The sequence below is a fragment of the Coturnix japonica genome, chromosome 1 (assembly GCF_054131305.1).
Source record: "Coturnix japonica strain WE chromosome 1, WE-NBRP24, whole genome shotgun sequence".
NCBI lineage: Eukaryota > Metazoa > Chordata > Aves > Galliformes > Phasianidae > Coturnix > Coturnix japonica.
In genome coordinates, this window is record NC_140663.1 from 68650146 (window position 1) to 68676816 (window position 26671).

Consider the following 26671-nt stretch of genomic DNA (forward strand, 5'->3'; position numbering starts at 1 on the left):
AGCTTCTACATATATATATATATTTCCCCTTTGTGATTAAAAAAAAACAAACAACCTTCATTGGCTCTTCAATTGCCAAGTCAATTCTTAGTCGTAGGGATGGAAAACAATTAACTATTACCCTGCAACATACTGAGCTTTTTCTCCTTGGTTTTGTCTGGTGCAAGCCCGCTTCTCCTTGCTTTCATCACATCTTTAAGCTATCCCTACATTCTTCTAAAGAAGTATGCTCTCTTGAAGTTTTTTTCCATTATTTCTAATGAGTGATGGTGAATGTAGGAATATTTTCTCCCTTTCCTTTGCCCACCTACTATAACACACATTCAGTTTTTGTACCACGCTTGACTGCTATAATTGCCTCGGTAAATGCATACAAGGGCTGCTCCAGAAGTTACATCTCTCTGACCAAGCTGCAGCAAGTAGCGTTATATTTTAAACTGTGATCACATTCTAGAGATTAAAGACCTTTATAACATCAGTCTTACAGTTAAGACAGAGACACAGTTTAGAAACGATTATGCTTAAAAACTATTACAGTTTTCTCAGCACAAATAGAACACAGCAGACCATCCTCTATTTCAAGTGTGCTGTTCAAACAGCATTATTGATACAGAAAAATAACAGAAATAATCAGCATAAAAAATTGGGATCGGTCAATTAAAAATTTTAATATGCTTTAATTCTCTGTGTACTTCGGGCTAATGCATCAACAATGTCATCGACTGGTTGTATTGAACTGAGCAAAGTACTGACTTGTTGGACAATTTGAATATTCTTCTTCTTTAAGATAAATGTTCCTAGCAACAAATAAACAAAGAAAAAGCACAGTTAGTGAATGTTTTATCATTACACAGAAGTTACTTGAGAGACCTAAGGAAGATGTAATGTATAAATACATAACTACTCACAAAATTCAGAATTATTATGAATGGAATTAAATGTAACTGTATCTCCAATATGAATATCATGTCTCAATACAGCAAATTTTAGTTTTCATCCTAAAGTAACCTTCAAAATCCTCACAATGAAAAGCTAAATTATCATAATTCAGAATGTTTGCTTTTATAATAAGAAAACACCAGCTATTAGGAATTCTTTTGCAAGATGTATAGATGGATACGTGAAGAGAAGGAAAAAAAAAATCAGATTGGAGGATTAGAACAATGAATCAGTTGGCTTGATTATTTTTCCCTGTCACGTATCATCTTCCCTCTTTCTCAGCACATCAGAAACAACACCTGTACATCATGATGTCAGTGGCTAGCAAGAAAATCACATAGTTTTGTCATAATGTCAAAGCTCCATTTGTGTGATCAACTTCACTCAGAGCTATGAGAAACTGGAATTTTTTAAAGGAGTGGACACCTATTTTCTTAATTATTTCAGAAGGAAGGTAAATTAACGAAACACACAGTTTCATACCCGCTAATATGACTTGCTGTCTAACTGTATTTATTTGCCCTTTGCTGTCTATATATACTTAACAGTCTGTTGTCAGTGGAACACTGCTAAGAATTTCATCTACTGTTGATCCACTGTGTGGATCAGTAAACATCACAGTCTACTCTTTGAAGGTATTTTCAATGGCAGTTCTTAATCTGAATTGCTTATTTTTTTAAAAAAAGTATAATTTTGCAGTAAGTTTGTTAGAAAAGAAACAAACTCAATACAAGTAGAAAAGTTCTTTGAAAGCCAAGCAATTGTATTAATGGCAAAGAGTTTTTTCAAAAAGAAGAAATCTCTCTTGGCGCTTACCTTGATTTCTGCTCATGGGATAGTTGTGCATTTATGCTGTCTAGAGCTTGGCGGCGTTCCCGATTCTGTCGTTCTTGATGCCGTTCTAAAATCAACAGTGCTCTTGCAGCCTGCATATTTTGCCTATCCCATTCAGCATCTCTGTGGCGTTCCTCCTCTTTTTGTCTCTACAAGAGGGAAAAGAAATGCTTTATTTTTTTTCTCTAAGACACAACATCCTATACAAAGTCTTATTGGTAAATTTATCCAAAAAACAAACTTGTTTCCCTTTACTGAACACTAGGGGTAGCAATCAAAATAGGGAGAGAAAGTATACGCTTCCAAACAAGGTAGGAGCACACATACTAGAGAGTACTAAAACAGTTCAGATTAGGAAGCTACTCTTTTCTAAGGAGCACTCCCTAGAAGAGTCTCCTACTTTTGCAAAAGAAGAAGGTAAGAAATATAGCTAGACTACTACTCTTATCTACATACTAGCTCTTTCCAAAATACACAGATTACCTTTAATTAATTTATTTATTTTTTAAGTTGCTAGAGCCAAATAATTTCTTTCTCTATCACCTCTTTGTCATTCTACCACTTCTAATGCATTTCTTATTTGATATCACTGTGTACTGAATCAAGAACAAGACAGCAAAAATCTTCTCACTTTTCTCAGTAGGGCTTATTTTCTGCCATCTTAGCAATTTAAATGGCTTCAGCATAGGACCGGAGGAGAGTCAGTACCAGTACTTTCATCATGAGCTTCAAAGAAGCCCTTAAGAAAAAAAACAACTCCATATTCACCAGAGCAGATAAGACAGTGTAAGATATGCTATTGTAGGGATTTTAAAAAATAAAAATTGAACATCCCTTCATTAAGCTAATTCAGCTCCTGCACTAAATAAATTAAGTAGCTTCCTATATACTAATACCTATGCCAACACACTGCAAAAAGAAGAGTAAGTTTCTTCGTTTAGATTGCTTTCTTCCATCCACCTGCAGCACATTAATTACTGGCAATATTTAGTTTTTCTATTGCAATCCCATCTCAGAGTGTGAAGTAGAAAGGAAATTCAGCAACTTCTAAGACTGTGAAATATGCTTGAGTTGTATCACTGGACCAGCTCTCATTGCCTTGCTCAGGTATCCAGTGTCCATGAGGACACTGCTCCAGCATATCTCTCCTGCTGTGACTGTCAGCTCCCAGCTCCTCTTCCCCTATGGAGCAGACCATTCCCATTCCTGCTCATCTGTTGCTGGCAGTTCATGCTGTTTCAAGTTCTACACTGAGCACCAAGAAGCCTGGCCTTTGGGCTGTGCAGGGCCTTGTTTTCCAGCTGGCAACCAGGGACCATGCCCCAAGATTCCAAAAGCCCCTGGCCTTGGGCTTCACATCAACCTACCTTTCAGCCCAACCCCAAGGCTCCAGCTTGCTCTTGCTTCTCCCTGGCATGTTCCAAATGCTTCAGAGACAGCGTATTAAGTGTGAATGATTAACGTTTGGGTGAAACTCTGAACAACAGAAAAAGTCTTAAAACTGGCTATGTGGCACCAACTTAAAAATATGTTCTTCAAAAGATACTGTTTATAGTACTGTTACAACTAAGATTACAGAATATGCACATAAACTTAAATACCAGCTTCTCCAGAACTTGTTGCTGTTGATCGGAGCGGATTTTCATCAACTGATCATGACTCATTCCCTTCCACCGATCTGTGACCACACGATGCGGACCAAAGGAACTGATGGCTTGATCAGGGTTTTCAGAAAGTAAGTCTCCTTGAAGCAGGTTGGAAATTTCATCCATATTATCTTTCATTGTTTGACGCTTATCCCGCCTCTTTCTATCAGCTAGATCAGCAGCCTGAAGTCAACAGAAGAAGAGAACTAGTAGCTCTTCTGATAGAAAATATTAACTAAGGGGATGCAACAAACTTAGCACCTACAAATAGATTTATTCTCAAATTGCATACAATTGTCAACAGCATCACATGTAAACATTATGATCAAGGCCCTCCTGGTCAAAGAGACTGAAAATCTAATGGCACACATTAATTATATAAGCATAGCAGCATAGTTTTAATATTATTGTATCTCCTCCTTGCTAGGGCACAAAGAGCATGGGCTGTCAGACCTGTCTCTTGCATATATGGTTTTGCACATATATCATGACTGCAACAGGACAGCGGATACCAATTTCTCCTGTTTTTCCAAGATTCTCTCATTGTGTGCTGAAAATTACTGGCTTTGAAAGTGAGAAGTTGAAAACTCTGAGCCAGAATCACTAAAAGATATCAACAACTGAAAATGACAGGCCTATCTAGACCCAAATGTAGAAATCTGGTCCTTTGCAAGAGTTACAGAGAAGCATTCTCCACTTAGCAAGCATGTGATCCATCCCACCAGAGAAGACTTCTAACCTGGATTTATCTCTACACTTGCTTTTATGGACTTCAGGTTTCTAAGACTAGAATTCTCCCAAGCATCAGGACTGAAGAATGTCAGAGGCAATGACCCATTAAAGACTAGACCAGAAGAAAAAATAACAGAAGAATCAGATGTGCAAACTAATAAAAGATGAATTCCTATTTTTAATGATAAGTCAAGCCTCAAATTAAATAAGATTATGCAGGAAATACCATGTTCATTAGATGATTCATAAAAGATTACAAATGCCAACAAAAACACAGAACAAAAACCAGAAAGATTTCCAAGGTTTTGATATTTCTGGGACTCCGAACCAGAAAATCTTGGTATATACTTTTAGTTTATTAATACTACAAATACAGCGATTATTTTTAACTGTGGAAATGCTCCAAAATAAAGCACATTTAACAGAAAGTCATTTTGGATGGATTTAACATAAATAACTCCTGAACAATTATGAAGAATTACTGAAGTTTAAACAGTGTAATTTTTATTAACATCACTTTATTAAGGCAGTTCCACTGTGATTTAGTTCCAAAATAGGCACTTATTCCTTGTTATCTTAACCTTCTCACTAAGAGGGAGAGCCTAAAGTTTTCTGAGCTGCCTGGGAATCTTACTGGAGAAAACTCTCAACCCCATGCATAGCCATGTATTTAGCACTACAAAATGATTAACGACACTGTGAAATAAAGATTTTTAACTGGATAAAATCTGATACATTTTCCATCAAGTCAATTGCCCAACAAAATGTAATTCATTGGTGTAGCATGAAAACAAACCAAAAAAGCAAACAGATGCACAAATATATGCTACTTCATTTCTTTTAATCTGTGCTCCACACTTTGTAATCAAAATATACCATACCTTATGTAGGTAATGTGAACGTGCTTTATTTTGTTGCGACTAAATAAAGGTAATTCAGACCAAATATTGTTTAACTAAACAAATAGTGTCCATCTAGCCCTTTAAGCTGTACATATAAGATGTACAGGATTAACCTAAAAAGAAAAACTGCACAGTAAGATGAAGAATTGGAGCATGACAGATTGCAGTACTAAGACAGTTGGAATGGAAGTGAATGGACTGGAAGACCATCAAGTTTAACTGCCTGACCTCTTTAAAGCTAACCAGAAGTTACAGCAAATTATTTCTGGCATTGTCTGAATGCCCCTTGAACCTTGGGGCATCAACCACCTCTCTAGGAATCATGTTCCAGTGCTTGACTATCATCACAGTATAAAATTGGTCTGGTTATCAATGATACAGAAAAGTTCATGTCACGTTTCAATGAGCTCCAAAGCCTGTTTGGAAAACAACCAACATATACACATCGTGCTAAAAACAATGGTCTTGGGGCAGTAATAGAAGTGATAAAAACAAAAAGCCACTGGTAGTAATTTTTCCACACAATGAAAAAGAAAAGCTGTCAGAGGCAGTTAAAATTATCAGATGACTGAAATAAAACCAGAAAGAAGCACTGAAAACTTTTGCTGTACCCCACTTTACAGACTAGAAGTCCCAGAGAGACAAGGAATTTTTGGCTGCCTCCTACAGAAAGCTAAGAACCAGAAGGAAGAATTCTCAGAGAGTGTAATTAGACAGAGAATGGCCAGATCCTTGCAGAGGACAAAGAAGTGAATAAATCTTCTGACTCATCACTGAAAGGTAGCTGCTATCCAACACCTGTGAAAACATCACTATTCGCTGTACTTATGCTCACTGGTCATCTCCTTTCTTTCCCCTCCAATTCCTCTCCTCCTCTGCTCAGAGAAACAGAAACCAACAAAATGAATTTACCTGGCTTTTGTTAAAGTCTTTGGTAGCTTCACAAACAGCACGTCTAGTTCTCTCTTCCATTCGTTGTTGCTCCATAATCTTTTGGTCAAGTTGAATCCTATTCTTGTCATGAAGATCATCTGCATTAGATTAAAATGAAATGTAGTCAGTTTTCTTAGACATATGTGTCATATGAATATGGAGGGAGGGGAGGCTACAGATGTAGCAAGCTGATTTAGGAAACTATTTTCCAATCCTGTCACCCTATCTTCTTTTGATACCTAAATATTTTTGATCAGCTAATGCATTCTTGCGTTCTCTCTGCTGCTGAAGAGACCACTCTCTTAACTGCTCTTTTTGAAATTTCGTCCTCTGAGCATAGTTTAAGTCTTCACCCATAAACTTCTGCAAACCAGATACAGTGCATCGAGGATCATTATCTGAAAGTCGAGCAGGTTTGTCCTTCTTTAAAGCCTGGGGATCATATAGATCAAATTCACGTCTTGTTTCTGGCTTCTGAAAATTCTTCTGAAAGTTACTGACAGCCTTGTTAATGTTTCTGATATTGCATTTCTGTCGTTCTTCTAACATACACAGCATCTTGTCGTGCTTCTTCATTTCATTAGCTAGAGTAAAATGAGGACAATGAACATATAATTCTTAGAAGGGTATACACATCAAGATGGAAAATGACATTCTCAAAAGGAATAAATAGGAATATATGTATTGCAGGGTCAACACTTCAGGAATGATCTACAAAGAGTCATTCTGCAAAATAATATTAGTAATATTTATTTCTAGATTACTTTAATCTTTCTATGAATTAATTTTCTTATTATTGTTACAATTATATATACGCATGTGAAAAGAATACAGTAAGTACCTCTAGAGCTATTAAATTTCATGTGATGAAAGCTTACTTTAACAGATTAAGTGTACTGTTTACTAATTCTTCATATTTACTTCCAATTTACTATTATGACTAAAATACTATGGTTTCCTTATTAAGAAACACACACACAATAAAGGATTCTCAGTTTAAAGCATGTAGATACGTAGGCTGCTCCAAAAGTAATGCCTCCTGTTTATTTCCATGGAAACTGCAACAGATAAAAAGAGCACAATAACACTATTTGACATAGCACATTCTCAGCTATAAAATACTATTTCTCAACACAGTGTGCCCAGTCTGTGGGACCTTTAGAAGTGATACCATCGAAAAGGTGTTCCAGCCACAGAGAGTCACATCAAGAGTTCTGAGATGAGTGGACATAGCTAATATTTCTGTGGCTATGTGTTCTGACTCAGCAGTACCTCTCAATTAGAGACCTGTTTGCAACACAGGCAAGTCGGTGGATGATACCCCAAGGCAAGCAATAGTGCTGATGCACTGTTGGAAAGGCATGCCATTCAGAGAAACCTTGACATGCTTGAGAAGAAGGCTCACAAGCATCTTTAAGTTCAACAAGGCCAAGTACAAGTCCTGTATATGAGCTGGGATAGTACATACATCAGTATAGACTAGGAGATGAATTGATTGGGAACCACCCTGCTGAGAAGGACTTGGGGATATTGCTGGATGAAAACTTAATATGTGCTTATAATGTGCCCTTGCAGCCTGAAATGTTAGTCATATCCTGGCCTCATAAGAAGTGCAGCTGGCAGTTTGAGTAAGGCAATTATAGCCACATCCCCTGTCAACAGTAAAGAATGGGGTGTTGTGTAACTCACTTTGGGGCCCCCAGCACAAGAAGCTGTTGAAATGAGTCCTGATGAGGGCCCAATAAAAGAGAGCTGGAACACCTCTCCTATGAGAAAAGGCTGAAGGAACTGGGCTTCTTTAGCCTGGAGAAGAAAAGGCTTCAAGACGACCTTATTGCAACCTTTCAATGTGTAAAAAGGGCTAATAAGAAATAGACTTTTTCCTAAGGTCTGTAGTGACAGAACAACAAACAAGGATTTTAAATGTAAGGAAGGTAAATTTGGATTGGATGTGAGAAAGAGATGAGAGTGGTGAGAATGGAACAGGTTGGCCAGAGAAGTTATGGATGTCCTATCATGTCAAGTGTTCAAAGTAAGCCTGGACAGGAGTTTGGGCAGCCTGATCTAGTAAATGCTGTTCCTGCTTATGGCAAGGGGGTTGGACTGTCCCTTCTAACCTATGCCGTTGTGTGACTTTAGCAACAGAAATCTGTATAATATTCTATCTATTGATTCTGTATATGAACAGCCAGAAGGAACATAAACTTATGTTGAAAGACAGCAGTAAAATAAGTTTGCCACTTCTGCTTGAAAAATAATAATTATTTTTCTAAATGATCCTATATTTTCAGGTCTCTAACAATGCTATTTATCGTGATTTATTAAAAGAAAACACAGAAGATTGAAATCTATTCAGAAATACATACCATTTTACCCATGACAATATGAATGAATCCCTGTGATAATAAGGAAAACACATTCTACCAATGCAAACATAAATAGGGATACACAAAGGATTCAGTTTGTAAGTCTGAATTTAGACAGAAGCCTAATTGCACATGCACCTAGAAATACATAGATATACAGAACTGATATTTGAGGAGATAGATTTCATTTGAAAATACATGGGTGTCCAACCTTTTGGTTTGCTGGGCTGCACTGAATGAAAATGAATTATATTTGGCCATATATATAAATATATAATATAGTTAATACATACAAGCAACAAAAACATTATTTTTTTATTTTTTTTTATTAAAACGTTAAAAAATAACGCAACAAAAACAAAACCAGTAGGCTGGACGTGTATGAAAAGAAAAAGGAATGAAATACAGGACAAATCTATTTACATTCAACTTTATACAAACATTAGACTATCTATGAATATACCAAATTCTTCATTTCGTGCTTTTTCAGTTGCTTCTTGAAATTTTCTATCCTTGACCTGGGCATCCAATGCATCTTTATCAACCTATTAAAACAAAACAAAACAAAGAGTAATAACAACAACACACCAGCTGTTACTGGCTAAGTCACTGGATGTCATTGTAAGACATAAAAAAAAACTACTGACAATTCTTCAAGAGCCTGATAAAGTATTTTAATAGTCTCTGCCTATTAGAATCATAGAATCACTAAGCTTGGTAAAGACCTAAGATTATCTATTCCAACTATTCCAACTGTCCACCTACCACACATGCCTCTCAGTGCCACATCTACACGTTACTCAAACTATTCTGTCTCATTTCTATAACAATAAAAGAGATGTAAGTTGACCATTTGCTTCACTTTCAATCACTACCCCCCTGCTTTGCTTTCCTGATTTCTTCCAGTTCTTGCTGTTTGTTTTTTTTTCCCCCCTCAGATGACTTCCCTGTTGCCCCTCACACTTATAACCATGCACACCAGAGGATGAGAAGTGCAATAGCTATGGAGCATTTACCTCTGTCACACATGCAATTCTCATTGCATTAAAAAAGGCCAACCCACTCTGGGGAAGCAAACCTTTATAAAATACAGATTTTACGCTGTGTTCTTTTTCACCAGGGCAGAAAGCAGAGGGCCCTCCAAAATACTGTTAATGTGAATGCATCCATCAGTATTTTATCCCCACATGTTAAAAACTACTCAATCCCCAGTTCAAATATTTTTAAGCTGTCAAATATTGCCTTCATTTTTGAATTGTTGCAGACAATCACTCAGATAAATTAGTGAGAGAATGAGAAAACAAAGAATCTAAAACCTCTTATAGAGGAAATAGAGATATACTATATACCTGTATAGCTTTGTTGACTTCACCTGTTTTGGATGTGGCTTAATTGCAAACAGCAAGAACAGTCCCTTCTGTAAGCACTTCTTGCTCAGCCAACAAATATGGTATTATTAAATGATGTTCATCAAGATACTCACAGAATTCTTCCAATACTTTCACTTTAGATGTTTGTCTCGTGTAAATGGAGCTATTAAAACCTGTCCAACGGTCGTCCTACAACAGTATTTGGGAAAGACCTCCAGATATGGTGTAAATCAGCACTGCTCAGTAAAGTACACTGAGATCCAATGATCTTCCCTAAGTGAGAAATGGCATTTTACATTTAATTTTTAAGGCCCAAGAAAAGGCATCTAACAGAGAAAGTGTGTTTCCTGGCAAAGAAAGTTGAACTTTCTTACTGTGCCCACCCAACTTTTTGTTAAAACACATTATTAGCTCCTACCACTTGACTGTACCATTGGCTACCATGCGTCAGGATGCTGTACCAGCCTGTTGAGTTCCTTGCAGGAATTGCTATTTTACTATATAACTGACTGCTGCACAGAGGTCACAAGAGCAATTCCAAGGCAAACGGATCCTTCTGCTGACATGTGAGATGCTTCATTACCTGAGATCACTTAGATCAGACTGTCACCTGCTGCAACCCTACCTGCACAGTGAAGTTAACACACTGGGCTCATTTCTTTCCACTATGCGAGCTCCTAACTTCGATTATAAGCTAGGTTCTTTCCACTAAGTGAGCTTCTAACTTTGATTATAAGCTAGTTATTGCAACAGAGCCCTGAAAAGCAACTTAGCAGCAACATCTAAACTTATTTCACCTCACAACACACGCATCCAGAATGTTAACATGAGATTTCAGGCACAGTAAGGGAAAATTAACTACCACAAGTACAGAATCTTCACGGCTATTTAGATAACTACAAAGTACCACTTGATTTCCTGATACCCAAACACAAATTCGGGGTGTTTGCTGCCTCTTCCCTCCCCTCCCCGGAGCCAGACCGACTCAAATCTACTCGGCTCCACAGCCGGGCAGGCTCCAACCGCGCCCCGACCCGCAAAGGAGGCTTCGGCAGCGCCTCACCCCGATGGTCCGAACTCGCACGTTAAAGATGCGGCCCTGACGCTGCAGCTCCCGCTGCCGCCGCCGCTCCAGAGCGGCCGCCTCCTGCAGCTCCCGCTGCTGCACCGTCAGCCCGCTCATGGCGCCGGCAAGGAGCACAAGCGGCGACGATGGCTACCAAAGCACAACACACCGCATCGCCATGGCAATGAGCTCCCGCCCCCTCCCAGCGCCTGGTGGCCAATCAGGCGGGGCAGGGAGCACGAGGCAGGCTGCGGCCTTCTATGTCGGCCGCTAAGGGGCGAGGCTGAGCTTGGAGGGGTGTCAGCTTTGCCGTCGTCTGGAGGCCTCCTGCTGTGGGGTTTCTTTCCCTTCGTGTCTCCTTCTGGAAGACAAGCCATTAAAAAAAATACCTGGTGGTTTGAATTTTGTGTGTGGCCGAAGTTGGAAGGGGGGAATGGCCTCTGCACCCACTGCCCAAGGGATGGGCTACCTGAAGCTGCTGATGGTGAAGGACTTCAAGTCCTGGCGTGGGGAGCAGCTTATTGGCCCCTTCATGAGGTTCAACTGTATAATTGGGCCCAATGGATCAGGTAGGAGGCTGGAAAGGGGCATTTGGTGGTTGTGTGTGTCCTCCACTGCTGCCAAGATGGAGGTTTCTGTTGCCTTTGCCCTGCTTTCCCAGGCTTTTTCCCAGTCTTAGTTCTGGGCTCATTTTCAGGTCTCTTCAAGACTCATGAGGAAGAACCCATAACAGCAATTGCATCCAAGTGTGGGCCCAGTAATTGGGCTACCACAGCCCTATTATGGCACCGAATGGGCAGCAGCTTGTCCCCTGAGGAGCAGAACTACATGGTTTTGCACAGGGGATGTAGACTTATGTGGCCTCTTTACAGGGACCTGAGGGCTTTTTTTTTTCTTTTGTCATAAAAGTGTTTTATCATGTCAGTGAATATGTCAGATCATCTTTCAGATTTCCTTGCCCCAGGAGGTGGAGTAATAAAGAGAAACAGTAATGTCTCTTAACTTGTACTATTTGCATTGTGGAAAACAGTATGAAAATCTTCCATCGCATGACTAAGGCAAACTTTAAGGTAGCAGGCTTTGTTAGAGGCAGGGAATTGGTTAGACAGGATTTGGTCTAGATTTGATGAGAAAAATAAATGACATTAAGAAATCCAAGGAAAGCTGTTTGGGTCAAGTTGTGTAATATTTTGAATGCTTTCCCTTTCTCACATTTAGAAAAAATAGCAGTATCACCACCAAACACTTTGGACATAGCAGTTTAGTCCTCAAGAGCCTTTGCTTGTCAGTGTGTCTCAGCATAGTTAGGTGGTGGGTGCTGGAAGTTTTAAAACGGGCTCGTTTCTGCTGAACACGCTATTCAAGCAGATGGGATTTTATTCTTTACTTGGCAGAGAATAAGGCGATGCTCTAATGAGGAGCCACAAGGACAGGCTTAGCATTTGGTCTTAGTTCCCCAGTCCATTAGTTTATGATTTTGGTTTTAGATCCTGCTGCTCCTGCAGCTTACAGGTGGTCTGGCTCAGTCTGTGCTGAGCTCCACATCTTGCCCAGCATCATTATGGCACCTGTTCTTCTCCACCAGCTTTTTCCATTGCTCAGCAACAGCCAAACACTGGTGTATGATACACTGGTGTATGATAAGCACTGTCTGGGATGAAACCCAGCAGGGGGTTGGTAGAGTGCTGTGCTAAGTCAAGCAGTGGGGGAAAGAAAAAAGTTGTGTTTCGATTCATTGGCTAAATGCAGTCCTGTTAACAATGAAAAATAGGCAGCCTTACTTCCTATTTTGGTAAAGGGAATAAAGAGTAAGTTCACGTAACCAGCTGATGGATTTGATCATATTGCTCTACTAGACTTTTATGTCAACCTATCATACCAGAGATAAATATCCCTTGCTTCACAGTCGTGCCTTATTCACTTCATTGCTTTTTGGCAGCATGTAGCTTTGTGGATAAATATTTTCAAGTCTGAAGCACAGGAAGAGTAATATTTCATCAGAAATCTCTGACGAGCACCTTGAGAACTGAGTAAGAATGACGCCCACTTCTGCTGAATCAGACTGATGCATTGGTTTTGCAAAAATGAGGTCAAATATCCCACTAGGTTTATTTTGTTTTTGTTGCTCTCCCTTTTTTTAATGTTATAGAAAAAAAAATATATTAAGGAAGTTTTGTTACTTATATACCTTAAGTTTACTATGTATTTAATAAGTGGCCCAAGGCAATTCCTCTTCACTCAGTGCAGCCCTAGTAAGACAAAATGTTGGACACCCATGATAAACAAAAAAGGGCTCTGTGAAGTAAGGACTATGATGCTGTTAGTTCAGCATAAGTAATGGCAATAAAATTTGTTCTACTGAGCTAAATAAATAACAGGTAAGTTTTTATGATGGTTTTTATTAAAGACAAGCTTTTTATCTGCTGCCACTGTTGCATTTCAGAAATGTATTTCTTCACTGTGCAATATGTTTTCACCAATGAAATACAGAATTGGAATTATTGAAGGCTTTTGTGCTTACATTTATATTTTTAGCTAATTGTTAATCATATCCCTCCTTCAGTCTCTTCTATGTCAGAGCATTGACTTGTTTGTTTCTTTCTAGGAAAATCTAACATAATGGATGCTGTTAGTTTTGTGCTGTGTGAAAAGATAGCTAATTTGAGAGTTAAAAGTGTTCGAGAACTAATTCATGGAGCTCACGTTGGAAGACCAGTTTCTTCTACAGCAAGTGTGAAGATTGTATACTGTGAAGAAAGTGGGGAAGAAAAGACATTTTCAAGAGTTATCCGTGGTAGGTGGCAGGTTATTTTGGATGTATGTTCTGTCATCTGACACCTAAAAAATAAAGACCCAGAGTAGTTAACTTTGAATTTCAGATTCTTCTTAAAGTCCATCAGCAGTATCTTGATACCAAGTGTAAAAATTGCAGAAAACCTATACTAAGGGTAATGTTAAAAATTAACCAAGGGCTAAGAGAATAGCTGAAGTCCATTTTCCTTGAGGAAATTGCTCAGGGAAAAAAATGTGGAGCAATTTTACCAGTGTTATTTTCTGTTGTACCCTTTTTATGATGATTGTTTTTTCTTTCCTCCTTTAGATGGTTGTTCAGAATATATTTTCAATGATAAGTCTATTACCCGGTCTGCTTACATATCTGAGCTTGAAAAAATAGGTATACTTGTCAAAGCCAGGAATTGTCTTATTTTTCAGGTGAGCGCTTATGGTGTTTCATAAAGAGAATAAGTTTTTGAGATTATTTAATATCTGTAACAGTTATCTCTTTGGTATTCAAGCTAGTTTTGTGATGCTGTTAAGCCAATAAACTTTATCTTGGTCTTATAAAAAAAAATTAAGTCTTCAGAATGGGAATGATAGACCTGAATTGTGCAGGATTACATTAGGAAGAAAGAAGCTAGTTTGGAAGAATGCTTTGATTCTTCAAAATAAGAGGTGTGGGTCTTTACTTTTAAAAGCTTTCACTATTAATTTCTAGAAATGTTATAAATAGGAAAGCATTTGCATCATATAACGTTAATCGAGAGATATGAAAATCTGTATGACTATATTTTAGGTATTGAAAACCCTATTGAATTATTACTTCAAAAGCATTTAATGATACAAGTCATAAACATCATGTGCATATGATGCATAAGCTTATGTGCTCGTGAGTATATTTCACGATTCCCTTCCTTACATTTTACTGAACTGTGATTGTGAAATTCCCAAGGAAGCACTGCTGTTTCTCTTCTACAGAAAACCTGAGTGTGCGTTCTTGTTGTGATCCTAATTTCTATGGTGAGGGCATTTGTCCACCATTACAGCAGACTGAAGTCAGAAAACGTATTGAATAGAGTTTTCTGAATATGATGGTTGTTTTAGGCTAGGGAGGATTTGAAAGCTAATGTATGGACAAAGCTTGTGTGCTTATTAGCTCTGGGAGTTCAAATACACTGACGAGCAATTACACTTTGGAAGTAGCTGGTTTTTTTTCATTGCGAATGTCTTTCTGTTCTCTTAAAGGAGCTAATGAGGTAAACTTTGTTGTTTCTGATACTGCTTACTCTTTTGTTTAGGTAGATTTAATTCGAATGTGAGTTTCTAAGGTAGTATCTGATATTATAAAATTATTAGTAGTGTGACTTGTTGAGTTGGCTAGTTTTTACATTACTGAACTTTTCCTTGGCTTTGAATCTGTAAGTATATATATTCAATAATGCTCATCATTAAAATATCAGGAGATAAACTTGTATTGTGTGCTCTTAGAGAAGAAATTTATCATTCTGTGACATGACCTGCGGTGTTTTGTTTTTGTTTTTTGTATTATTTTGCAATTTTGTTTTAGGGAACAGTAGAGTCGATTGCAATGAAGAAGCCAAAAGAAAGAACTCAACTCTTTGAACAAATCAGTAATTCATGGCAATATGCTGAGGAATATGAAAGAAAAAAGAAAAAAATGCAGCAGGCAGAAGAGGATGCACACTTTAATTATAACAAGAAAAAAAATATTGCAGCAGAACGCAAGCAAGCAAAGTTAGAGAAAGAGGAGGTAACTCAAAGTTACTATTGTTGTGTATTTTTGAGTCTTTTCTGAACTTAGGTAGATGTTAGAGGAAAAAAACAAAACATTTTTCATTTAGTACTTTTTCAATATGCTGTAAAATATGCATTTCTCTATTATTTTAAATATGTTATTATAAAAACTAAATAAATTGAAGAGTAGAGTAGCCAGTATCATTACAGTGAGGGTTGACATAGATACCTGAGTTTTGACAGTGCGCGCTAGTGGTATACAACAGCCTACATCACTTTGGACTTTAGACTACTAGTGATTTTTAAAGCCTTTCTTAAGATAAAAGTGAATTTTTAATGTTGGCAGGCAGAGCATTACCAGATGCTTGTTAGTGAACTGGATGCAGAAAGGATTCAGCTTCAGCTTTTCCAGCTCTATCACAATGAAAGAAGCATTGAATCTCTGAAAGAGAGTTTGAATGAAAAGAATACGGAGGCTAGGATCAAGAAAGACTCCCTTTCTACAGCAGAAGATGACTTTAGAGCAAAGAAAAAGGAGCTTGGTGCACTAAACAGAGACCAACAACACATAGAAAGAGAAATGAAGTAGGTTTTCCAATCAAGTTATCTGATAGTTGAGTTAAAGCATAGTCTGCACTGGGAATTGCTTGGCAGGTGGGCATTTCCTATTGAGGCGAGTAGGGTGATAGCTCCCAATGCTATGGAAGTTGGGTTGTAGCATTTTACTTGAGCAATAGCTAAAGAATGATTTATTATTCTTTCTCCTTTTGCACCCCGCCCCCGCAACCTTGCCAGCATTTTCAGTAGTTTAATTGCTTGTTTGTCGTGAGATTTCAGAATTTTAGGCTGCATTTCTTAAGCTTTTATTTTCAGTGGATCCTTAAAAGTGACATCACTGGGTATGTAATCTTGCAGCTGGAAACTGGTGGCTGGTTTACATGTTTGTTTGAAGGGGTTGTTTTCCTTTTGTTCTTTCAGGACTCTTCAGGCATCCCTGATTCAGCAGAAAGCCCTCTATATAAAAGCAAAGGAAAATACTTCCCACCAAATCAAGAAAGTAGAAATGTCTAAAAGATCTCTAAGGGACAAGGAGAAATACTGTGATAAAGAAAAACAGAACATAAAAGAACTGGAGATGGAATTGCATGATATTGAGAAGCTGTGGAGAGAATTTGAGAAGGAAACTCAAGAGGAGATATTGCTGAGAGTAGAACATGTTGAGCTGAGAGAACGTCAGGTAAATTGGGCGACTGGGAAGCAAAATATAGTTTACTAGTGAAGTCTGAAATCTCCATTGAGGACAAAGAAACTATTTTTATTTTTTTTTCATGAATGACCTGTGATTTACTAGTGTTGAGTTCAAACAGAACTAAATTCTAACTTCTTTTTTTTTTTTTTCTTTTTTTTTCTTCTTTTTTTTCCCCCAGGACAATTTAATAAGTTAAATAGAACTGATTCTTCAGCCTTTTGGGGTAGTGAGACATCTCTTTTCTGGGAAAGAGAGAGATAATGTCAAATTCGGAAGTTTTGAGTGAGGAACAGTTCTAAGAAATGTATCTAAGTTGCATAGAGAGTCATAAATGTGCTATTCTGAGATTAGTGAGGGTGTGTAGTTCAGTAATCAAAATCCATTTTCTAAGTAACGTGAGAGGATACTGGAGGAAGCAATGAATTTCCAGTGAAAAAGAAATTGAGAAGAATTTAATGGAAACTTCAGAAGAGTTGTATGGAAGGACTCTTCTCTGTGGATTGGAGTTATAGCTACATAAATAATTATGTAGGGCTAGGATGAGAGCTCTTCTTGTTTTCTTTTGTTTAGTTTTCCTTCCTTACAGGAGTTCAGATAGTACAGTGCGGGAAGGTAGAAAAAATACCACGTAGGGTCTTGGGGCTGAGAGGATTCACTTTGTGAAATGGCATGTTGCCGTAGTATAGAAGAAATACGTGTTCAGTTAGGAAAGAGATGACAGAAGTTCTCCCAAGGCTTCATATTGTACATCCCGTTTACTGTGGGTCAGAGTCTAATGCTGAGGTAACTTACTTGTATTATTATAAGTTTTAGAAGGAAAGTACAATATTCTTTTATTGTAAATTCACATTTTGAAAGTCTGTCTTCGAAACCATTTGCCCAGAAACTCCTCTGTACTCAAGTACTTGCTTCTGTCCTTCACTTTCTTTTCCACAAAATATTTTCTGATCAATTAACAGAGAACCTGAAGAGTTGCTTATTTACCACGTGAATGTTATTTTGCACCTTGAATAGATCTCTTAAATTAGTCATAACTTGGTGGGATTGCTTCAAGTACCATTTTTTGTGTTAACCTTAAATGTAGATTTGGTAACCCTGAAATGCTGCGATAGAATGGTACAATAATAAATTCAAAGCCTGTACTAATTTTGGACTGAACAAAGGCATTGTTTTAAACTTAATATTCACTGTAAAGTACCGTAAACTTGATAAAACAGGAATTGCTAAAAGTCAGACTAGTTAGTGCCTGTGGTCTTACTTTAGTGATTCTACAATTCTAAGAGTAAACTTTGAACTGAATCTTCCCTTAATAAAATATAATGGATGGAAAGGCCTGCAGAATTCAGTATCTTTCATAATATTAATTTTGATAAGGTAGGAAATAACTATTTGAGAGTATAAAAACAGGAGTTGTTTCATTTTCAGTGCATTGATTTTATTTTTTGTTTTTTCTTCAGCTGGAGCGCTACAAAGAACTAAAGGAAATAGTAAGGAGGAAGGTAGCTACACTAACGCAGCAGCTAGGTAAACTTCGTTGGGAGCAAAAAGCAGATGAAGAAAGGATGAAACTTTATCAGAGGAAGAAAAAAGATATTAAGGTATTTGTATCAAGCTAGAATTCTGCTTTAAGGGAAAAAAAATGTACTTCTGCACCTCTGCCTCTGGTATGAATGCCTACCTAAATGTGTAAAATGCTCTGACAGAAATCCTTGGCAAAGGAGATACATTGCAAGTATTAATACAGTTCTCATATTGCAGCAGGTTTAGAAAAATGACTTTTTTTTCTTTTTTTTTTCTTTTTTTTTTTCTTTTTTTTTTCCCAGAGAATGATTGCATGGGTCCATACTTAGGATTGCTTTGAACAGTCTGGCTCTGGCATCAGTTACTTAGGGCATGTACATAACTCTAAGAAGTTCCTGGTTTTATAAATGTAGTTCTTTCTGAAGTTCCCTAGCACTCTTTATCTGTATGATTGTCATCCCCTTTTGAGGCTTAGTTTGTTTACAGCAGCTGAAATAGTTCAGATGGGACTTGAAGAACCAGAATAAGAGAGATGGAGAATCATGGTGATCACTCTGGTATTGCAGGTCAGAGAACATGCCTGTGAATATACATATTTGGTATCATTTTGCTTCTGATGTACATCATTGCATAGCGGACTATGCACTCTTAGAAAGATTAGGTTTGGAGGAGATTCTTATGTTCTGAGAACTCAAATTAGTCAGATGAGATGTTACCAGTTCTAAAAGTCCTGACATCTAATACAAAAAAGACAGGGATCTCTTAGAGTCCAGATGAGGGCCATAAAGATGGTGAAGGGCCTCATTTCCCCTATGAGGAGAGACTAAGTGAACTGGGTCTGTTTAGCCTTGAGAAAAGAAGGCTGAGAGGGGATTTGATCCAGGTTTATAAATACTTGAGGTGTGGGGGCCATAGTGGTGAGGCTGGTCTCTTTTCAGTAGTGCATGGGGATAGGACTAGGGGTAATGGGATGAAACTACAGCATAGGAAGTTCCGCACAAATGTACGGAAGATCTTCTTTACAGTGAGGGTGACAGAGCACTGGAACAGGCTGCCCAGGGAGGTGGTGGAGTCTCCTTCTCGAGATATTCAAGACCTGCCTGCACACCTACCTGTGTGACATGGTGTAGGGAGCCTGCTTTGGCAGGGGGGTTGGACTCGATGATCTCTAGAGGTCCTTTCCAACCCCTACAATTCTGTGATTCTGTAATTGTTCTAAATACAAATTTGCTTGTAGAGAAAATTGAGTGTGAAGTCATCCTTGCCATCAGACTTAAGGTAATGCTTGTACATCTGTTTGCTGTTTATATTACACTACCTTTTCTTGTTGAAGGACTAGTTACCAGAAGAAACTATTTACTGACTAGAAGTGAAATCAATTCCATTCCTTGTGCTTCTGAAACTCCACAAATCATATTTTAGCATTCAGAATGAAATAAGGGATGCTGAGAGTTCATAAAATGCATGTCTGACCATTCAGAGTTGGCATTACTCATTCATGCTATTGACAGCTGGTAGTTATTCCCCACATTCAGATATGCATGTGATTGCATCAAGCATATAGTGCCAGTGTAAGTAAGATGGTGGTATTCAATTACACTAGTGAGTCACCATGCTATTGGGGTTGGAGCACTTGGCATATTAGGAGAGGTTGTTTGAGCTGTATCTCTTCATCCTGTAGAAAGAAAAGTGAAGAGGAAAACTTAGTGCTAACTGCTTGTATGAGTGACTTTCCTTTGCATCAACTGGTGAGCTAGGCAAGCTCCAGAGATCCCGTTAAGTGTTATGTATATGAAATTTCAGCTAAAATAAGATTAAACTTAGTGCTTCTGTATTTTGCCCGGAAATCCACTTATCTCCTTCAGATCTCTGGAGATACTCAAGACCCATTTGGATGCCTGCCTGTGCAGCCTGCTGTAAGAGGCCTGATTTGCAGTGGGGGGTGAATTTGATGATCTCTAAAGGCCCCTTCCAGCCCCAACAGTTCTGTGATTCTGTGAAACGCAGATAGCAGATAATTAGTGTGCAATGCTAGAAAATCTATCTTTAAAAGACAAGTGATTGAAAGAGATCAATATGTTTAGAATAGTAGATGATGGAGATATGTAAGATTTTTCTTGAAAGGAAACAGAAGGTCTTGAGGATTTCAAAAGTTATGACTTAATAAAATACTTAAGTAACTTTATGTTTTTCTTTTACTTGCTGTAGTTTATGGATTTCCATTCAGCTTAAGTGACTAAAAAGACTTGTCTCATTGTTGGTTTGGTTTTGCTAATACAACTTCATGTGTTCTTCCTGGGATAAAGCTTTTATTAACCTTTTGAATAGAAGAGAATCTTTTTTATTGTGTGTTTTAAAAGCTGTAATTCACTACTACTGTGTTTAAAATTGTTTCCTATGATATGAGGCATTATCTGAACTGTTGCTGAACACAAAAAATACAGTAGCATCCTTGGTAAGGTGAATTATTTTGTTGTTTGTGGTGTGGCTTATCTACTGATGAGAAAGATACTATTTCTTTAGCACGTGATACATAAAAGGAAGAATAGGTAACATTTTAGTGCTTAAACTGAATTAAGAGCTTTGTGTCTTGTTGAAAAAAATTAGTATTTTTCATTTGTTTTTATAACACAGTCTATTTGTGATTGCCCAGGAAACCATTGTACAGACTGAGGAACAGATAGAAGAATATAAGAAAAAAGTAGAGAAGTTGGAAGAATATACGAAGAAATGCACGTATGTTTAAAAATGAAAAACTGTTTTTTTATATTATGTATTTTCAGGTGTTGGTTATTTTTGCTGTGATGTTAATATTTCAGTTACTTTATCGTTAAATTTTAATTATTGTGTATATTAGGAATTATCATGACTCATTCATTGTTTGAAACAGTTTTATTGTTCCTTATGTTTGTGGGTGTGTAGGTTATGTCACTGTGGGTAGAGTTTGAGGCTGTTAATGGACAAATTCTCGGTGAGAGAATAGAGCATTTCTGTAGTGCTACTTTAGAAACGAGTTAATATCAATCTTGTGCATTAGAAACTTATGTTAATTCTTATTCCTTGTCTCTCTGTTTCCTGTGTGGTTTTCATTCTTTATGAAATAGAGGATGCAAGCTCTACACTGAGCAGCCTGATCCAGCTTTTATGTTAGTCATGTGTTCTGCAAGAAGTCAGGGTAGATATTTTTGGAGATTTCTTTCAACCCGTCTTCTTCTGCGCATCTGCAACATGTGCTTTGACTTAGTGATGCTGTCTGTGTACTGAACAAAGTTCTGCTGTGGACAGAGAGCAACCGATCCATTGTGACTATGATGAAAAAAATTATTTTAATCAAGTAGTTTATAGTAGAGTCTTTGGAAGGTTGCAAAATGTATTATATGTGAACATTTTCAGGCATTTTATTTTTTACAGTATCAGACCTTTTATTAGTAGCAGGTAAAATAGTACATTTTAATATACACACAGCCATATATGCTCACTTGAACTTAATTTTGAAACCTTAAAAGATGTGAAACTGTGCAACTCAGTAATTGACTTGCTTCATGAGGGCTGCTCCAAAAGCAGTGCCTGCTATTTTACTGTGTTGGCCCTCAACACTGGAGGCAGATGTTGGTAGAATGGCAACAATGGTTGAACCTTCCTGCCAATATATAGATAGGTTTTGTTGCTGTGCAACAGATGGCAGCAGAGGGGCATGCTGACAAAACAGCATCTGGCATGGACGTGTGTATGAAACAAAGGTGTGGAGTTGGAATTTCTTCATGCTGAAAAAATTGCACTCATTGACATTCACTGATGTTTGTGCAGGGTTTATGGAGACAAAACAGTGAATGTTAGCACAGTGAGGGTATGGGTGGTGCATTTCACCAGTAATTTTTTATATAATCTGTGACCATAGAATTATTTTAATATTATAAGCTGAAAGCTTGTATAATTGAAAAAGTAAAGAGCTTTACTGTTTTTGCTTCTGTTCGAAGTGAGTCACTGACAGAAGAAAAAAAGAAGGAGGAAATGCTAGCTGAGGAAATGGAGAATTCAACAAGACGAATAGCTGAAGTGAATGAAGAACTGAACAAAGTAGTCGGTGAACTACAGAATGCCAGAATTGATTACCATGAGGGAAAGCGTCAGCAAATGAGAGCAGAGATCGTTGAAAGTCTTAAAAGACTGTATCCAGATTCTGTGGTAATTGAATGGCCTCATTTAAATGCCTTATTTCAGTATTACAAACTGAGAACTATGCTTTAGTGTGACTAAGCAGCTAGAGTGAACTGGACTGTCCTGTATGTTATTTTCAGCTTAAGTGCACCTGGCAAAATATAATGATAGAATTATTTCTGTTGGATTGAACTTCATAAGGTCACCTGGTCTGGCTCCCCTGCAGGGACATCTATAACTACGTCATCTTGCTCAGATCCCAGTCCAGATTTTTATTTTCCTGCATGATTTGCCTTTGCTTAGTATATACCATATTTTACTGAAATTACTTTTAGGTGGTATATGTTTTGTAGATTCTGGTATTGCATTTTCTTAAGACCTCAGAATTTACCAAGGTTGTTTTATGACTTAAATCATTTTATAGACACTTTTAAAGATAACTTCTGATATTACTACTTGGAGTTGTTTCCACCTCTTTAATACATCTAATCAATTGCATAGGTGATTTCCAGGTATATCTTTGTGTATATGTCCTCATTCATTCTCATTTGAGACGTACAGCCTAGGGTTCCCCATTTGAAAATAATGCTTATAAGGTGAAATCTGTGGTTCTTTATTCTAGCACTGCAGGTGACCCAGGCGACAGGAATTGGACTGAGTGTTGCCTAGGGGAGATCCGTTGTTGAAGGTGCTCTTAATCATTTTCTTCCAGGAGCTGTGAATTTAAGAGTGCTCGCCAATAGAATGGCTTCAAACAAATGAAAGATGGATAAGTTGAATCATCATCATGTAAGGTGGCAGCGTTGCTTTTGAGCTGCTCCTTACACTCTGACGTATTAATTCCAGATGAGTTAATACAGTCCAAATTAAAGTCTCGGGCTGAAAGGGTCATGACAGATTTCACCTTCTTGTAATCCACTCAGTCAGAACTGGGGGAAATTTTGAATTAATTAATTTTGAAGGTAGTAATGGTTTACTGCTTCTAAATGCTTAGATCTAAAATATTAAAGTTGGTGTACTCCTATTGAAAGATTCTTTTAGTAGTTGGTGAACGTTCAAAGTACTGGAATAGCCATGCAGCACTGCTGTGAGAGTGCCTTTTCACTGATTTGACTGATCAGCAAAATGAATATCACAGCTTATTTCAGTTTTTATCATTCCTGCATCAGTAGATTGGCAATATTACTATTTTTTGAATAGTTGGTTGGACTGCCCATATTTATTTCCTTATAATGGTCAGAGTATGTATTAGTGCATGGCTTCAGTCTTTCAGAGAAAGGTCAACTGTATCTGAAGTTTCATTATAAAAACAAAAGATCTCTAGGGAGCACATACAGCAAATTAAGTTGTTCTAGGACCATATTATGGGTTAAAGCTATTGTTGAATGATAGTGAATGTGAATATATTTGTGAAACTTGAAGGAATACTTGTGGCTTGTAAGTGATTTTTTGTGGTAGGTATTTGTTTTATCACAGTGATATCTGATCATAGTTGAATTTGCTTTTATCTGCAGCAAATACTCAGTGGTTACTGAGATTTACTGTCATTCTGTAGAAACTGTTTTTCTGTCATGCACCCATTGCATGAAAGCACAGATTATAGACATGTAATACATTTTACTTCTGCTACTTAAGAATCTTGCATGCAGAAGTACTAATTGATATCTATAATTAAGTTTTTATTTATCTATGTATATTTATTTTCAGTTTGGAAGATTGCTTGACCTGTGCCATCCTATTCATAAGAAATATCAGCTTGCCGTTACCAAAGTATTCAGCAAATATGTGACTGCTATTGTTGTTGCCACTGAAAAAACAGCAAGAGATTGCATTCAGTTTCTAAAACAAGAACGAGCTGAACCTGAAACATTCCTTGCTTTGGATTACCTTGAGGCAAGTATAATTTTCCTATCATCAGCAAGTTAATACACTTGTAAATTTTAATGCTGGCTCATTTAAGCTAACTTAAACAGGCTTAGGTGCTGAGGGAAAGCCAGCATGTTTTGAGAGCCACCGTATAGCTTGAAAAATGTAATAATATCTTCCACCTATAAACTTAGATGTTTTGTGTGGAAATAGTATCACAAACCAGTTAAGTTTGGATGTCATCTTGTACAACCACCCTGCTCAAGCAGGGCCAACTTCAGCAGGCTGCCCAAGTGATTGCTGAAAATCTTCAAGGGTGGTGACTCCACAGCCTCTCTGGGCAGTCTGGTTCATTGCTTGGTCACCCACACAGGAAAGAAATGTTCTCTGGTGTTCACATGAAACCTCCTGTGTTCCAGTTTGTGCCTGCTGCCTCTTGTTTTGTTGCTGGGCACCACAAGAACAAAACAAAACACCATGATTCTGTAGTCTTTATACCTTCCCTTTAGATATGTGTCCATGCAAGTGATATCTGCCTTAAGCTGTGTATTCTCCATCCTAAACAAGCCTAGGTGTCTTAGCATTTCCTCTGAGGGAAGATATTCCAGTCCCTTTAGTCATCTTAGCATCCCTTTGTTGTACTCTGTTCAGCAGCTCCTTGTATGTCTTTTACTGGTGAGCCCAGGCCTGGGCAGTTTTCTCTTCAGCAGTGCTGAGGAGAGGGGAAGGATCACCTGCCTCAGCCTGCTGGCAACATTTCTTCCAGTTCAGCCTAAGATGCCGTTAACCTTCTTCTCTCCAAGGGCCGGTTACTGTCTTATGTTCAACTTCATGTCTACTAGGACTCTTGTTCTTTTCTGCCAGACTGCTTTTCTCTATTTTTTTTTCTGATGTCAGCCCATAGAGTGTACTGGAGCACGGGGTAATTCCTCCCCAGGGATAGGACTTCATACTTAAGTTTGTTAAATTTTAAGAAGTTCCTCACTGACCAGCTGTCTAGCCTTGTCTAGGTTCATCTGGAGGAATGCATGACCATCTGGCCAGCCAGCCATTCCTCCAAGTTCTGTGCCATCTGCAAACTTCCTGAAGGTGCCCTTTGTATGTTTTCTTTTTCTCACTTCTTTTTTTTTTCTTTTGATTATTACTTTTTTCCTTTTGCCAGTAATGAATTGTTCTTCCATGGCATTTTTGCTTGACTTACTTTGCTTGATGGTATGGGCCACTCTTGGGGGAATGATCTTTGATAATAAACTAACATTTGTGGACCACTCTTCCATTCAGAGCCTTGTCCCTTGGGACTCTTCCAAACAGATCCTTGAAGGGACCAAAATATGTTTTATTGAAGTCCAGCACAATGATCTTGTTTTTATGTCCTACTCTGTTCGCATGGGTTCCTGAGTTCCCCTATCTCATTCTTGATCATTACAACCAAGGTTGCCTTCTATCTGCAGGTCACCAATGAACCTCTTCTTGTTGTTGATTGTGAGGTCCAGTAGAGCTCCACTCCTCTTAGGCTTCTCCCTTGCTTTTTGTGAGGAAGTTGTCAATGATCTTCAGGAACCTCCTGAATTACACACATCCTTTTCTTTCTTGAGCAGATAACAGCCTTAATCCACGTTGTCTTCGTGGTGAAGTATCCTTTTGCAGACACCCACTATAGTGTAACACATACTTTCTCTTCTTTCTTTTTATTTTCCACATCCTTACCAAAATTCTGTCTTAGAGTTCACTCATCTCCAAGCAGAGCTCTGCAGTGCAGCTGTTTCCTCACATACAGGGCAGCTCCAGCTCACATTCACAAACTTGCCACCCTCAAAAGACTGTGTCTCCATTGCAGTGCTCTGATCATGTGAGCCATCTCACCATGTCTACATGGTGCCAAGATTGCTGCCACGCAACTACATATAGATGTCTTAAATTCATTGTGTTTATTTCTTATGGTGCATGTCTTAGTTTATGCGCACGTCATGTACAGTAAGAGTCATTTTATAAGTTCCAGGACTGGTACTGCACATGGAACATGCAAAACAGATGTTTCTAGTCTTTTAGCAGTTGATACCTATACTGTTGACTTATGTATCTTGTTTCCAGACCATTGAGATTTGGACATGGTTTGCTATTACAGCATGAGTTTTGAACAATGCATATTTGTTTTAAAGGTCAAGCCCATCAATGAGAGGTTGAGAGAGATAAAAGGAGCTAAAATGATAGTGGATGTTGTGCAAACTTCATTTCCTCCATTGAAAAAAGTGATTCAGTTTGTGAGTGGGAATGGCTTGGTCTGTGAAACAGTTAAAGAAGCGAGACATATAGCATTTGATGGACCGGTGAGATTGACGGTAAGAAGATCAATTTGCTTGCATGTGTTATGTACTTGATGCCATTTAAATAATATTTCTGTAAACATCCCACAAACTACTGCAGAAAAACACAAAAATGATGGTGTGCTGTTTAAACTGCTCCTACATAAACCACCAGGTATTGCACATGTTTACTTTTTCCTCTCTATGGTACATATAAATGATTCCCTAGGAAAAGGAAATGAAAAAGATTTTT

At 37.9% G+C, this 26671-nt stretch overlaps 2 protein-coding genes across 6 annotated transcripts in view; one reads left to right on the plus strand and one right to left on the minus strand.

The window, feature by feature from the left end:
• Positions 1-643: 643 nt before the first annotated feature.
• RIBC2 (RIB43A domain with coiled-coils 2) lies at positions 644-11003 on the minus strand. 3 transcript variants are annotated; one of them, XM_015870492.3, is made up of 7 exons: positions 10786-11001; positions 8816-8897; positions 6226-6570; positions 5966-6084; positions 3375-3602; positions 1756-1922; positions 644-797 (listed from the first exon to the last, which is right to left on the minus strand). In XM_015870492.3, the coding sequence occupies exons 1-7, from the start codon at positions 10903-10905 to the stop codon at positions 716-718; spliced, it is 1143 nt and encodes a 380-aa protein (XP_015725978.1). In that variant the 5' UTR covers positions 10906-11001; the 3' UTR covers positions 644-715. The 3 variants fall into 3 exon arrangements, with proteins under 3 accessions (XP_015725978.1, XP_085378986.1, XP_085378987.1); XM_085522860.1 differs by lacking the exon at positions 10786-11001 and adding an exon at positions 9836-10742; XM_085522861.1 differs by lacking the exon at positions 6226-6570 and having other exon boundaries at positions 10786-11003.
• A 46-nt stretch (positions 11004-11049) lies between these two features.
• Positions 11050-26671, plus strand: part of SMC1B (structural maintenance of chromosomes 1B) — a 29755-nt gene continuing 14133 nt past the window's right edge. For all 3 annotated transcript variants that reach the window (XM_015870471.3, XM_015870480.3, XM_032446514.2), the window contains exons 1-11: positions 11050-11357; positions 13394-13582; positions 13889-14001; positions 15134-15337; positions 15668-15906; positions 16300-16558; positions 18028-18168; positions 20745-20827; positions 22069-22276; positions 23957-24142; positions 26275-26454. In XM_015870471.3, coding sequence (XP_015725957.1) covers positions 11222-11357; positions 13394-13582; positions 13889-14001; positions 15134-15337; positions 15668-15906; positions 16300-16558; positions 18028-18168; positions 20745-20827; positions 22069-22276; positions 23957-24142; positions 26275-26454 — 1938 coding nt within the window. In that variant the 5' untranslated portion in view covers positions 11050-11221. The remainder of the gene's footprint in view (positions 11358-13393; positions 13583-13888; positions 14002-15133; positions 15338-15667; positions 15907-16299; positions 16559-18027; positions 18169-20744; positions 20828-22068; positions 22277-23956; positions 24143-26274; positions 26455-26671) is intronic.

What these genes read in the sequence shown, in the direction of transcription:
- RIBC2 (XM_015870492.3), bottom strand. Translation starts at nt 10,905, where the DNA reads ATGAGCGGGCTGACGGTGCAGCAGCGGGAGCTGCAGGAGGCGGCCGCT. An exon ending in AGCACGAAATGAAGAATTTG is followed by an intron (nt 6,571 to 8,815) that starts GTATATTCATAG and finishes ATTTTACTCTAG; the next exon opens with CTAATGAAATGAAGAAGCAC. An exon ending in AGCTGATCAAAAATATTTAG is followed by an intron (nt 6,085 to 6,225) that starts GTATCAAAAGAA and finishes AATCTAATGCAG; the next exon opens with ATGATCTTCATGACAAGAAT.